Here is a 15,311-nt window from a genome sequence, read left to right as displayed (position 1 = left end):
AAGAGATTGGTTTTATCGGGTATCACAGTGGCTAAAAAGCTGATAGCATCACGATGGTTCCAACCGGAAAAAATGTGCCGAAAGGTCTGGATTATTACATATCTCGATGTGATTTATCAAGAAATATCTACAGCTAGAATTTTGGGTCTCAATGAATCCAAAATGACAATGTGGTTAGAAGTGGTGGAGATAATAAAAGCTAGCATATAATGGTAGTGTCTGGTTAGGAGCGAGTTATAATGGATGGATTATCCAATGGGGGGTCCGGGAGGGGGGGGTACGAGCTAGAGCATATGTGTGTAGGGTATTAGATAGCAGGTATTGGGGGTATATCCTGTATAAGACATTTAACTATAAGGTGATTTCATTGGATGTGCACTGTTAATAATGCTTGTATATGAATATATTGTATATTGAACCCCAGAACCCACCTCACCCCTGCCCACTTTGACAACCTAGGATGGCTTAGAGTAGACGACAGAGTACAGCAACTTGCAATGGGCCTGGTCTACAAGATACACTATACGACCGGGGTACCCATGTACATGTCAAAATACTTCCCAAAGGTCAGTGAATACCACAACCACTACACCAGAGGAAGCTCAACAAATCATGTAAAACCCAGATTCGGCTCAAACAAGGGACTAAACACGTTTCGCAATTATGCCACAACAATGTGGAACGCCCTACCCAAAGCTGTAAAGGAATGTGAATCACTACCCACATTCAAAACCGCTCTTAAAGAGCACCTACGGGAGGCTGCAATTCGAAACTGGCCACCGTAAATGCCCAAAAACCCCACCACCTCCTAATAGACAGTCTCCTCCCCACCGCATATATCCCCTCCCCGCCGTATGTATATTTCTCTCCCACCCACCCACCCCCTCCTAATGTACAGTCCCCTCCCCATCATATGTATATACTCTGTCAGGATCTAGGGGTAACAGTGCTGTATATTTGAATACCGTTTAGGTCACAAATGTATCAGTACTAAATACCTATATGTCCCTATGCCATAAATGTCATGTATGTTGTGTATGTCATAAATGTCTATATGAATTGAAAATGGGGGACCCTGATGGAAACAAGACAAACGTCTTTCTCAGGTCTGCATCCCCTTAACAATTGTAGGTATTGAGCCGTACTGTATTGTACCCATTCTGCAATCTGTTAAATAAAGTTTTCATTCATTCATTCATATCTTATCGTGTGTTGTCATGTTTGTCTATATGTTTGTTTAAAAAATAATAAAAAAATAAAACACAAAAAAACAATTATTGTTGCAAAACAAAATGATTAAAAGTCAGTACTCAATACACAATGCATAATGAAGCTAACAAATAAGATAGCTAAAATGACATGCGAGCAAAGAAACAGAAAACTAAAAAACGAAACAAAAATACTTTACAGTGTTGAATACAATTTAACACTATGATCGCCGCGGACGAATTTTCACGTCATTCCTAGCCATGCTCATTCTGCCGAAGACGCCGTAACTCGTCTTTGATGTCAATATTTCAAAAATCTGTCATCGAAATCATATTTCCTTTCCGGAGCCCTGAGACACACTGCTGATCTCCTCTCAACTCTCTAGCGGTTCAAGAGCGCCATCTGGTGGCCGATCGGCAGATCGCCAACCGGAAATTAACCTTTGAACCGGTAGTGCTCATCCATATGTGGTCCGGCCACTCGCTATCGTTAGAGAGACTCCGTATTGACACAGTGAACATCGATCGGTGCAAATAACTCGAAAAAACAACATGATTTGGACGTATATACTATTATACAACCTGGAAATGGATCGGGCATTTCTCCATCCCATAATAGAAAAAAATCTGTTCCACGCTCATCTGCCAGCGGCGTGAGGAAGCCACAGTAAGATTCAGCGTTATTTTCTAACGTCTTCTATACTAACTGATCTGATGAACATATGACCCAATCTGGATGAATCATCTAACGCTGCCCACGGAATTATAAGCGATCCCCCGCCCATCCGGTCATCATCAGATGATGCGTAGAAATTTCTAGAACCACGTCCAGTTGAAATTTTTTATCTCGCACAGATTCCTACCAAACTGTATTTGATCATCAATATAATGCATTTAGGGCTATAAATCACGTTCTGAAGAAAGCTGCAGAAAACGATAAAAACATACTTATACTTTAGACCATATTTTAGTATGAATATGTGAATGAAAAAGTTTAACGTTGCTACACCGTGAACAATACATATAGCCCTGCAAAGAAGGGGAACTTCTCCATAGACAAATAGAGCTGGCGAGGGATGGTAAATTATGAATTTAACCCATGGCGATTAAAGTGTTAAGATGATTTTTTTAAAGTTAATTTACTGTAAATGCAGCAGAGGTTTTGAGGCAGGTTATTCCAAAGAGTCAATGATTGGAATATTGCGATTGATAGAATTTGTATTCATTGTTCAGCCCCAATTGTGACCCTAAATTGTAGTTTGTATTTGCAAACCGTCTGGCTACTTTTTGCAGTGCCATGTTTGTTTAGCGTAACCGCTTATTTCACCTCTGGAATAAATAAACATGTATGCAGAAGACATCAAGGGCTTTATTCACAAAGCTGGGCCACAAAAACACATATGAATCAATCTATCAATCCTGCTCTATTTGAATTATAAGGCTCTTTCTTTCTCTTTACGAGGCAAAATTCACAAAGTAAACATGTTTTCAGGTTGTTTTCTTTTGCCCCTCCTACGTCAGTGCGTACACATCCAGTCTATTCCAGGAGGACACACAGCATGCTTGTGAATTGCCTTAACGCTTCTGCAAATGGATTTCCTTTCAGGAGTAATTTTCGTTCAACCAGCGACCATCAGCGACCAAAACCATTAAATATGATGTCTTGGATGTTTGTGTTTAGAAAACTTAATTGATTGGCTTGTTGAGTATTCCTATTCCAAGGGATGTTACTTTGCACAATGCAAGGCTGCAGCCCCTAAGAGCACTGAGGGTGAGTCATGCTGGGCTGAAACTCCATCAATCAGTTGACTCTCAAGGGGAGAGAGCATTGTCCTATACATTAGAGCAGTGGTTCTCAACTGGTCTAGCCTCGGGACCCAACATTTTCCTTAGTCATTAAGTCGCGACCCAAATTTTTTAACCACTATGATTTATTTCAATTTTTTTTTGTTGCTGTAATACACAATCTTTCATGCACTGATAAAAACATGAAATAAACACAAAAAGTGCAACAGAAGTGCAACTAGGGCTAAAAACCGAAATAAAATTATAATAAATAATATATGCTAACTTAGCAGATTTCTTAGCTTAACATAACAGACCTAAGTTTGGGGGAACTAATGGGATAACTGGGGATGTTGTTTGCTCCTGACAAAAGTCTCAAAGTCTGGGGTGATGGTAGACAAAGCAACTCTGAGGTCATGCTCAATGTCCAATCTGTTCCTCTGCTTTGTCTTCAGCTGGACCAGAGCTGAGAAGCCACTTTCACAAAGATAGGTAGTGCAAAAAAAATATATATATATATATATATATTTTTTTTTTTCCTTTTTTTTGTTGCACACACATCCGTGACCCACTGGAAATGGCCCTGCGACCCACTTTTGGGTCGCGACCCACCAGTTGAGAAACACTGCATTAGAGAAGCCATTTCCTCCCTCTCTCGGAGGCCAGGTCGCTCACATCCGTGATTGAAGTTCCGAAGCTTACTACTCCGATAGTAGGGCGGAAAAAAGCTAAAAGAAATGGACTAGATGGACTAGTCCGTGTCCCAAAATAAAGATGAAAAATAAAAAAACTTTTCCATCAAGCATTTTCCTATTACGGAAGCTCTATGTCTTGAAAATAACTCCTACTCCCTGTGGTTTGTTGTATGGGTATAGCAGCTGAGCGTGCGCGCCTGTCCGGCGACCCTCGACACGCAGTAAAACTCAACAAGGGAAACAAAAATAAACTGCCCATTCCAAATAAGTGAGGCATTCAAAATGTTTGTTGCAGAGTTTCCTCCGCCTGTGTGTTTGAGTTGGCGAACTCTTAAGACCCTCCTCGAGACTATTCTCCAATAAAGCCTAGTAGCACCATTGAAGAGTTTTGGCAAAAGTCGTATACGCACGCTCTCACTCCCCGGGTTTCAATTAGGAGGGAAGAAGCTCTCGTCAAAACAGAGCAGCTTTGTCAACTCCGCAGAACGCAACGTGGTGAGACAGGAGGACTCAAAGGAGTCGAAGAACAAACAGAGAGGAGAGGCCCACGGTTGTTCCACACGCACTCCGCTGCACTAAATGTCCTCTAGTGTTGCGTAACAAAGACACAAGACGAAAACACAAGTGTATGACTCCATGGCCCTGTGCCTGGGCTGGGTGATATGGGAAACTTTTATCAGTGAAATGGTTTGTACGACAATATGCAGGAAAGAGTTATGAACACTGGAGGTCTCAAGGCAGTCCGGGCACATAGGACTAATCGTTCCCTGGGGCAATCCTGCTCGCAAATGAGCTGCGCTGTTCGCAGGTCTGAGATCGTCTCACGAGCAGGAATGCCCATGTGAATATTTCAGCATTAGAAAACTCAAAATCGATAGAAAGGTCATCATCACATTCTTGGTATGGTAATTTTGCATGCACTTGGGATTTTCTGGAATATTTTATCATTCTAAAAGAGGATTTCATTGATGTGCGTGAGAGAGAGAGAGAGAGAGAGAGAGAGAGCGGACATGTTAACAGTTTCACTTTTCGGCTCGGTGTGGTGATTTGGTGCAGAGTATGCAGCCAAATCACGGTCTTCCTCATCAAAAATGTAACAAAAGAAGAAGACCTCCATGGAGACACATGAACTCTCATGAACCTAAGCTATTTGCACACATGTTGAGATAACCCAGTCCATGTTCATCATCATCATACTGGGCAGCATGGTGATGAGGAAGTGAATCAAAAGAAAACAGAATCAAATGGAAAATTAGACTATCAATTGACATTCTCAAAAATGTATTGAAATGTTCCTTTTTATCATAAAAAAAAGTCAAAAAAAAAAAAAACACCACCCCTATGATATAATCTCTCTATGTATAGTGCCTAGTCCTATAGGGCCATTGCGTGAATAAAACATCCTGCATACATGCAGTGATTCCAATGTTGCTGAGTGGCTCCCAGGGGAAAGGGGAGGCCTCTCAATGACCGAACAGCTCCTCATTGTTCAGTAGTGCTCAGCCTCTCCCTGCACCCCAGAATTCCTGGGAAGCTACTTCACTAGAAATCCACTGGCTCTTATCCATGCAGTCTGTTTTGTGTTGTGCAAAAGATTCTATAAATCCATTTTGAATGCCTATGGCACAATTATACACTACAAATAAAGTTTGACATCATTCTAGCAATATGCTATTGCCGGCCATAAAACCATAAAAACGGTGGAATTCTGAACGTAATTAGTCCCATATGGTTCTGTAGAAGTTATGCAATTGTTAGCCTACTTCATTTTTAATTTCCATGCAATCACTGCATAATTTGACATTACACTGCATTTTCAAGGTTGCAACATGGTTCTTAATCATAGTCATGCATGCAAATATTCTTTATTATCATGTTATAATTATTATTAGTAGTAGTAGTAGTAGTATCAGGTTTCTTCACTCCCCCTGCAAGCCTGGTATACTTTCACTTATCCTGTTCATGTTTCTGTATATATTTACAAATGGTCATATAAATAGGATTCATCTAAGCACTTTATATGATTCTGACACATTGCTATCCGACTGTAGGGCAGGGGGCTCTTCGGTCTAAGTAAGCCCTTAAGCCGGTACAGCACCAGTGCACTGAAACACAATTTTAGACTATATCCACCGTAAATGATTGAAAATAAATCAAAAGGTACCTTGGTCCGAGGCTGGTTCTTCCGCAGCGTCCGTCAGTATAGGCAGGAGGAAGAGGAGCGTGGTGAGGGTGGTAGCCATGATGTTCAACTCTGTAAGGAACATGTGGAGAATGTTACTAGACGCAGTCAACGCGACTGAGCCACACAGCCCACAGCCCAGCCCACTGCCACCATTAAATAGGATAGCTCTGCCCACCCCTCAACAGTATGCAGAAAAACCACGTCTCTCACGTCTCTCACAGCCCAACACTGTATACTGTACTGAATAACTTGCCTATATATGTGCTGTGTCGTCAATAGCCTATATTTCACAGTAGCTTATCTGCAGGGCTAGCGCACTGTAAACCTTTCTAAATAGTGTGCCGGATTCCTAGAAGAACTGTCTGCCCTTGTAATACACTCCCAAGTGAACACATTTCACATTATTATGAATTTGAGGAATTTGGCTTGGAATTAGATGGGAATATTTATTAGTAATGATAATAACAAAGATGAACGTGAACTTGAACATGATCTTATATCAGCAGTTCAGCACATAATTAACTAGGGGTAGGAGAAATAATCCATTCATATGTAATAATCACAATTCTAGCTTTTGCAGATTTTGCATCAATGCACAACATTCTAAATGTTAATCAATTATCTAGATACTATATATCTGTACATATCCCTTACCTACTCTTACTAGTTATGCTGCTGGCCAATATTTAAACTCTGTACATTAGGGCTGAGCCCAAACGTTCAAACCTTCATTCGTTACGTTGGCATTTGAATTCAAAATCAACATTAGAATTTTTTTTTTTTATACATTTTTTTTTTAGATATATATATACTTTTTTATATATATTTTTTTTAATGTGTCATTCTGTTTAAACCAATGTGGTTTTTCTTCACAGTTGCAGATACAGATTAGGCTACACTAATATAGTATTAAAAAACAGGGTTCTGGGGTGTTTTTCTTTTTTTAAAACTTTGACCAGTCAGCTGGTTCTTTTTGCGTTTATCGCTTTTCTCTGGTCAAGTATGACCGACAGAAACAGGTTGAATGGGGGTACAGATGGGGGGAAAGACACTCTGAGAAAGTACGGCTTGTCCGGGAGTCGAACTCGCTACCCCAGATCCGTGACGCGCACGGTTGTCCCCGACGCCGAAATAGCGTTCGAGGTACGCGGTGAGCTACTGGAGCTCCCCCTCTGGGGTGTTTTTCAATGTATGTGATGTATAGATTGGGGGGAGATGGTAGCATGTAACGGTGTCAGAGAGGTCGAAGTGCATGCAGACGGTGATAGAAGAAGCGGTTCAGAGGCATAGCCAGCAGAATGTTTAGCAGCCAGCAGAATGTTTTGAATTCCGATCTAAGACACAACAAGCTGATACCGTGGCAGGGCACAGAGGCAGAGCGCGATGGAGGTTTTGACAGTAATGAAACGTTTTGAAATGTGTGAAAGGTTATTAGCAGTTGTCATGACAGCGCATGACAACCAGAAGAGGAGCGGGCCGTCGTTGCTATGGCGAAGGTCCTATAAATCTAACAGTGTTTCCGGTAGGGATGGGTACCTTTCACATCTGAACCGATGCCGGTACCGTTACCGGTACCTGTGAATCGATACCGGTACCCAACGGTACCTTTTTTCGGTACTTTAGTCTCAAGAAATTTTATTTACCTACCTCAGTCGTAAAAAAAAAATCCAAACTTCAAATAACTACAATTTCGACAGTTTTCGGCTTGTCATTGCTCCGACTGCTTTGTTGTTGAATCAAGTCAAATCCTAGGTAAGCATATATTGTGCGTGTGAACGTTGACATGAAAAGAAAAAAGTTAAAAAAAAAGAAAAAAAGGCAAAAAGAATTTTTTATAATTTTTTTTTCTTTTTTTTTTCTCTCTTGATTCGATACTCGGTAGTACCGACATGTTTCGGTTCGGTACCTCAAAAGTACCAAATTCGGTACCCATCCCTAGTTTCCGGGTGTAAGCCAGACCAAGAGCGGCTAAGGGCAGACTACAATCTGACTAGGACTGAGAGACTCTCTCCTCTCATCACAGAGAGGGGGGGGGGAGGAGGAGGAATGACACATCATCATTAGCTTCGGCTAACGGGAGAAGGGTTCTGGCTACGACCAGGCCTGACCACCACTGGACTGAATAGCAGAAGGACGATAGACTGAACACACCGAAAGATCATTAGAATAGATTTTACAAGGACAATACGAATTGGTTCCCATCTGATTATGAGGTCTCTGTTTATGTAAATAAACACTGCTTCTCCTTGTAAGGTATTACGCTGTGTCAAAGTGTCGAATTCTTACGAAGGTGGAGAATTATTATGGTTTGCGGATCGCACTAACGGGGAGAGATAAGGATTGTATCAGCCAGTATATGAGACGTCAGGATCATTAAAAGTACACAACGCAGAGGAGTGGATGGAGAGAGGATAACACAAGAAGACGTGATACTGGCCAGATTGATCAGAATCCAACATTGTATATCCAGTTTAATCACCTGTACATTGTATATTACTATTGCACTTTACTGTTACATTGTGCTGTATAATGACAATACTGTCATTTTGAATTTAATCTAATGTAAATTCACTAAATCCAATTTTCTGGGTTTTCAGTTTTTTTTGTGGTGTTAATTTGAATCCTCTAAAAGTAAGTGAAGCTAATGCTAACTCAGTTTTGAACCATGATGTATAACAATGCAACAATAATTATACAGTGTGTTGGTGTAAGTTATAATTATAATCACAGCGTATTGCATTGGATAGAAACAATTGTATTGTGATATGCACAGAGAATCATTTGACAATACAATTCTAGCCCAAATAATTGGAATCAAATTATGAGATCTCTGGTGATTCCCGAGTTGTGAGCAATAGCCTATTTCAGTAGCAATAAAAACATTTATTTTTGAAAAATCTATTTTTAATCCCAAATGCGTTTTATCCTCCAATATCAAAATGATGCTGCTTAGTCAAAATCCTATAATCATTAGTTAATTCGTTACAGGCCTTCCTGGATGCTGGATAACATTTTACAACCACAGCAATCAGGGTTTAGACCAGGGCCATAGTACAGTTACAGCAGCAACACTAATATAGTTAACTATCTTGATAACCGTGCTGCACTCTTTATTGATTTGTCGCTTGACACTATTGACCATAATATTTTAATAAATAAGCATACGTTTCCATATGTTTGGATGAGCTTTCTCTTGATTATCTCTCAGGGAGAACTCAAGCTGTTGTTGCTGATGGTATAAAATCAAGCTCTCTTGAAATTACTAAAGGTGTCCCACAAGGGTTTATTCTGGGTCCATTTCTATTTACATTATATATATACTGTACATAATATGGTATTTCTCTGCATTGGGATGTACATTTTTATGCAGATTATACAATATTGTATGCCACTGGCTCCACTCCACTAGCCCGGGTCATTCCGAAATTATACTTATATTCACCATGGGATAACGCGTGAACGTATTCATGAAAAAATTTATTCTTTTTTGCATCTTGAACGGAAGATAGTTAAATGACCATGGTATTGTATCATAGCTATAATATAAAATATAGATTTAGCTCTACAAACAAGGTGGCGCACAGTGAAACTATGTAATGAAAACCTGGCCGTGCTAGAACAGGATGGGGAAATCGAATGGCCCCGAATGTGTTAATGGCAAAGTGTTGCCTTGACAACAACAAATGTGGCTCGATGCGCTCGGCGCGTGTAGCTTTATGCCAAGCAAGCAGTGCAAAAATTTACCGTAGTGGCATGCAGTAATGCGCCTTTCATTTTCGCGGAAATAGGCTGTCTATTGCCATTCTCTTTGACAAACTCTAACCTTAACCAGCTCCTTAACAGCGCCTAAACTTAACCGTTCTAACCTTAACCAACTCCGAAACAATGCCTAACCTTAACCTTAACCATAGAAATTATATTGCCATTCTCTTTGACAAACTCTAACCTTAACCAGCTCCTTAACAGCGCCTAAACTTAACCGTTCTAACCTTAACCAACTCCGAAACAATGCCTAACCTTAATCGGCGAAAGAATACACGTTAAAAAAAAATCACGTTAAAAAATATTTTCGATGGGATTCGAACTCGCCAGCAAACAAGCCATAGGATCCACAGCCATGTGTCCTTGCCAATTGAGCTATTTGTTGGATACTGAATAAGGGGCGGTGACTTATATATATTGAGCTCCGCTCGTGTCGCATGCGCGGGCACCTCGCGCGAGCACGCCGGCGCACGCACGCACCTGAGCGAGCACGCCGCCGCCGGTGCACGCACGGTAGCATTTGTCTGAAAAGAAGGGCGCTTTACCGCACTAGCGTGCGGTGACGAATGCGGAAGCATTTTTGCACTGCTTGCTTGGCATTAACGTACAGGCGCGCTCGGCACCTTCCGTGTGGATTTGGTTCTTCCAAAGCCAGCTGCTTTGGAAAGAATATGGGGACAGGATTGTTCATTTAGCAACAGGTAAGTCGTGCTAATGAATCTAGCTGAATGGTTTCCAACATGTTATGTCATTTTATGATTTTGGTTGGAACTCTGTTGCTTTGGTGAGAGCACCTTTGCTTTGGGGACAGAATTGCTCATTTAGCAAAAGGTACATCTTAGTAACAATCAGTGAAATGTTAGGTGAAATGTTGGCTGCATGGTCAAGTATTTAAAGATCAGGATTGTATATTACCAGAACTTGTGGCAGAGTAGATTGCCCTACAAGCCCCACAACATCAACTGGGAATCCCTGTTCAATGTGAGGTTTAACTATTGTAACCGATCGTCCTCACTATTTTCCTTTATCTTTAATTTCTCAGCCTCCCCAGTTAGTAGCTAGATTAATACACTTTGTGTAAGTGGCAATAATCAAAGAATCTGTCTGATTCAGATGACCATTTTTAACCTCTCTTGGTCCATATATGGGCATAAGAGTGTACCATGATGCGAGGGCTTCCCCAATATGGAGGACCAGCCTGTGTGACTGTGTGAGTCTGCAGTATCTACGTGTGATAAGAAAAGGTTTTCCCTTGTGTACCCATGCTTTGAAATAGCTGTATTTCTGGGGGGAGCTGCTTGACAATTTACTATAGATTAGATAGATTAGATTCAAAACAAATGCCAGGAAGACATGCCCACACCCCGTAAAAATCGATATGTCATTTCTAGTTGATATGTCTATTGTAAACGGGTCACTCATGAAAAAGAGATATCGGTCTCATAGTGCTTTACCTGTATAAATAAAGGACAAATAAAACATTTAATAAATAAATAAAATGTCCTACTTTTCAAATGTGGCTTAAAGGAACACGCCAACATTTTGGGAAATTAGCTTAGCTTATTAAGAAGATAGATACCAGTTTCCTCTCTGTCTGTGTCTGTGACTGTATGTTTAAGCATTACATCACCCGTAGGAGTGTGTTATACTCATTAGATAACGCCTAGGGGTGGTTGTTAGGCCCGACACGCAGCGGAGGGTCGTTAGACCCCCCCTAGGCGTGATTTAATGAGTATAACACACGACTTCAAGTGATGTAATGCTTTTATACAATGGCCCAATTCACCCAACCTTATTGCTATACAATAAACAAGTCAAGTCAAGTCAAGAGTTTTATTTGTCACGGCATACAAGTATACAATGAAATGCGGGTGGTCTTGCCCGCAACGATGTGCAATACAGTAGTACAACCAGGTAGAGCCATATGAAATCCGTTTAATTTTTTTCCAAATTCCATTTTATTTTTTTCCAAATTCCGTTTTTTCCGTTTTAATATTTCAGAATTCTGTATTTTGCTTTGTACGCTCATTTTACCATCAGAAATAGTGTCTAATAAGTGGGAATTAATAAATGTCCACAATTTAATAAGATATAACAGTCCATTTAATAGGGCCGTCTTAAATACTTTGAAGCTTCGAAGCTTCGTTCGATGGGCATGGGATTCGAATATGAAAATAAAATTTGATTATTTAAAAAAAAAAAAAAAATTATATATATTTTAGCAAAATCAACTGCCTCTCTTTGTTAACTACAACAAGCAATGCTGTTTGTTATTTAAGATGACGGACTCTGCACTGACAGATTTGTGTTCATTGTGCTGCTTTTATAAAGCCTCAAATGACGGCTTACAATATTTCATGAAAGCAAAGTGTTTTGTTTGTCTAAGATTTTAAAAGGTTTAAACTTTACAGCACTGACAAAGTTGAACAAAGTGCTGTACAAGTTCCACAACATAAAAAAAAAAGTAAAAAAAAAAAAAAAAAAAAAAAAAAAAAAAATTTTTTTTTTTTTATAGTGGATTCCATTTTTATTGCTCAATTCCGCGATTCCGTCCGCGATTCCGTGATCGCGGATTCCATATGGCTCTACAACCAGGGAGCGAAATAAACTTTTTGACTCACCGGCCAGTGGCGGGTAGATGGGAAGAATCTACCCGCCAAGCATATTTCTTACCTGCCAACTTTTTTTTTGATAAAAAAAAATTATTATTATTTTATATAATTTTTTTTAAAATAAAATATATATATTATATAATCATACTTGTGATTGTGTTATCTGCAAGACATCGCCACCTCGCTGTCTGCAAACAGCTCCACTGTCTGTGTGTATACTCGAGTGGCCTCCAGCTCCAGCAAGGATTCTCCGGCGCTGCAGCTGGACCCTAAACGCTACATTCAGCATGCAAAAGGATTCTCCTGAGCTACAGCTGGACCCTATTCAGCAGCGATGTAAGCCAGGGACTCGAATACGCATGTTGTTGTAGGACATTGATGCCAGGAGCTTTCTGTAGCTACTGCTGGATGGCGTTGGGACAACGCCTCAGTGAACTATTTAGTTTACTGCGACATTTCGTAGTGACTAGTGAGCTACCTAGCCAACGGAGGTATTATGCACTGGACTATTGCTGGAGCATTTGTTGATGTCGGGAGCTATCCGTAGCTAGCCGGCTGGATAACGTTACACAATGCCTCATGTATTAAACTAAGTGAATAGTTGACTGGGTCATTTTGTAACGGTAGCTAACGTTATCGCCACCATGCAACAAGTCAAAATGCTCGCTATCTGCAAACAGCTCCACTGTCTGTGTGTATACTCGAGTAGCCTCCAGCTCCAGCAAGGATTCTCCGGCACTGCAGCTGGACCCTACTGGAGCTAACGTGTACTAGGTAGCTACCTATCCAACGGAGGTATTATGCACTACTAGACTTGCTGGAGCATTTGTTGATATCGGGAGCTATCAGTAGCTAGCCGGCTAGATAACGGACAATGCCTCAGTATTAAACTAAAAGTGAATAGTTGACTGGGTCATTTTGTAACGGTAGCTAACGTTAGAGCAGTCAGCAGACTGCCCGGCCCGACTCTAGCCTCTCTGTTTACATGGGGTTGGGCGGGGCTGGAGGAGGGAGGAGCAGCGCGTTGCATGTCTGTGTGCTTGAGACAGCGAGTGAGAACGCCGCTAAGAATTGGATCATGTTATTCGATCGGTTTTCACATGACTATTTCATTGGCCGCCACATGGCGGACAGACCTCTCAGTCCCACCCGCCAAACGTAAAATCTGCCCGCAAATGGCGCTTGGCAGGCTTTAATTTCGCTCCCTGAGTACAACATATAATAGAATCCAATAAACAACATTGTGCAATAAACAGGTAACATAGTGGGGCATCTCGGTATTTGTACATAGTTATTTACAGAGCATGAAGGACATGCTAGGTCCTTTGGTAGTGCAATACACTGTTTCTGTTGCTATACTATTTTTAAAGTGACCTTTCCTTTGTGGCCATACGTGTGGGCGTGTGCAGCATGAGTGTGTGCCTGCTCATGTTAAAGTGGCTGCTAGAGTGCGAGCGTGTACAGCGTGCGTGTCGTGTGTGTGCTCATGTGTGCTTGTGTGTCACAGAGTTCAGTGTTCTGTGGCACTCAGTGTTCAGTGTTCAAGGCTCTGATGGCCTGGGGGAAGAAGCTGAGCCGAAGCCTCTCTGTCCTAGTAGCTGGGGTTCGCAGGCGTCTGCCTGACCTCAGCAGCTGGAACAGGCTGTTATTGGGGTGGTGAGGCTCTGGATTTGCACCTCTTGTTGTATAGAACCTGCAGGGGAGGTAGTGCAATACCCGTGGTACGCTCGGCTGAGCGCACCACTCTCTGTAGGGCCTTCTTGTCCTGTGCCGTGCTGTTTCCATACCAGGCAGTGATGTTTCCAGTCAAGATGCTCTCTACAGCTCCGGAGTAGAAGGACTGGAGTATCTTCCCAGATACTCTGAACTTCCTTAACTGTCTCAGGTGGTAGAGGCGCTGCTTCGCCTTTTTTACGACTGTGTCTATCACTCAGAAAGTCCAGTACCCAGGCGCTCAGAGCGGAGCTCAGACCCAGCTCGATCAGCTTGTCCACCAGTCTGGTGGGGACTATGGTGTTGAACGCTGAGCTGTAGTCAATGAACAACAGTCTCACATAGCCCCCCTTCTGGCGGTCAAGGTGAGAGAGGGTGCTGTGTAGTACCTGGGAGACCGCGTTGTCAGTGGACACACAGTAATTGAAGCATAATGGAGATTTATTCACAAAACCATCCACAGAGAAAGTAGATCCAATAGTAGATCCACTAGTAGACACCAGAGGGAGCTCCACAAACCATGTTAAACCCAGATTCGGCTCAAACAAGGGACTAAAAACGTTTTGCAATTATGCCACATCAATATGGAACGCCCTACCAAGTATAAGTCTATAAGTACAAGTCTTTATTTGTCATCAGATTAACACACACACATGCGATGAGCGACCCACAGGAACACACATGCACTGAGTCGTGAGAGTCGTGAGAGTCGTGAATGAGGCCCATTGTGTGGATTCACACACACACACACACGCTACAGAATACATAATGTACGTATGTATGTATACAGCAGACATAATAAGGATACCAATCTGTGGTGCACATTGCTGGAGGCTTCCCACAAGGTTGGCCTGCTCTATAAACAGCATGGGTGAGCACTGAGCAGAGGCAACACCGTGCATGGGCGACGTCCACTCGGTTAATTATTCTCCTACTGATCCTGGAGCTGTGTGGTTTGCCTAGTGAGTTGTGTTACGAAACCCGACAGGGTAAACAGTTTGAACATGACATCCATCCCCAGCCAATAACACTGGGCTCTCGCCAGCACTTGTGAAATCCCTCCTATGTCCTCCTGGCCTCGATCCAGCTCTTTCTCCCTGATGCTAGTATGGGAAACGTAGGGCCTGTGCTTCTCGATTAAACAGTCCCAAGACCGTTTTCATCATCCTTCTGCATTCCGAGCGCAATAGAAAACAGTCCTCAACTTTGTCCAAGTTCAAAAAAAGTGTTTGTCATTTTTTCCCCCTTTTCTTGAGAACACAGTAAGAACAGAAGGAAATGTCACTCGTGTCGTTCAGTAGGACAGAGGATGTGGGCGGGAACCGTTAGGAAAAGGGGAGATGGTGGTTCT

At 41.7% G+C, this 15,311-nt stretch overlaps 1 protein-coding gene across 3 annotated transcripts in view; it reads right to left on the bottom strand.

Moving 5' to 3' along the window:
- The window catches only part of ghrb (growth hormone receptor b), a 45,456-nt gene that overhangs the window by 25,995 nt on the left and 4,150 nt on the right, over positions 1–15,311 (bottom strand). For all 3 annotated transcript variants that reach the window (XM_084324683.1, XM_084324685.1, XM_084324684.1), the window contains exon 2: positions 5,853–5,942. In XM_084324683.1, coding sequence (XP_084180809.1) covers positions 5,853–5,931 — 79 coding nt within the window. In that variant the 5' untranslated portion in view covers positions 5,932–5,942. The remainder of the gene's footprint in view (positions 1–5,852; positions 5,943–15,311) is intronic.

This window comes from Notolepis coatsorum, assembly GCF_963971535.1.
Source record: "Notolepis coatsorum genome assembly, chromosome: 11".
In the NCBI taxonomy this organism is placed as follows: domain Eukaryota; kingdom Metazoa; phylum Chordata; class Actinopteri; order Aulopiformes; family Paralepididae; genus Notolepis; species Notolepis coatsorum.
This window is presented reverse-complemented; position numbering and strand designations above follow the sequence as displayed.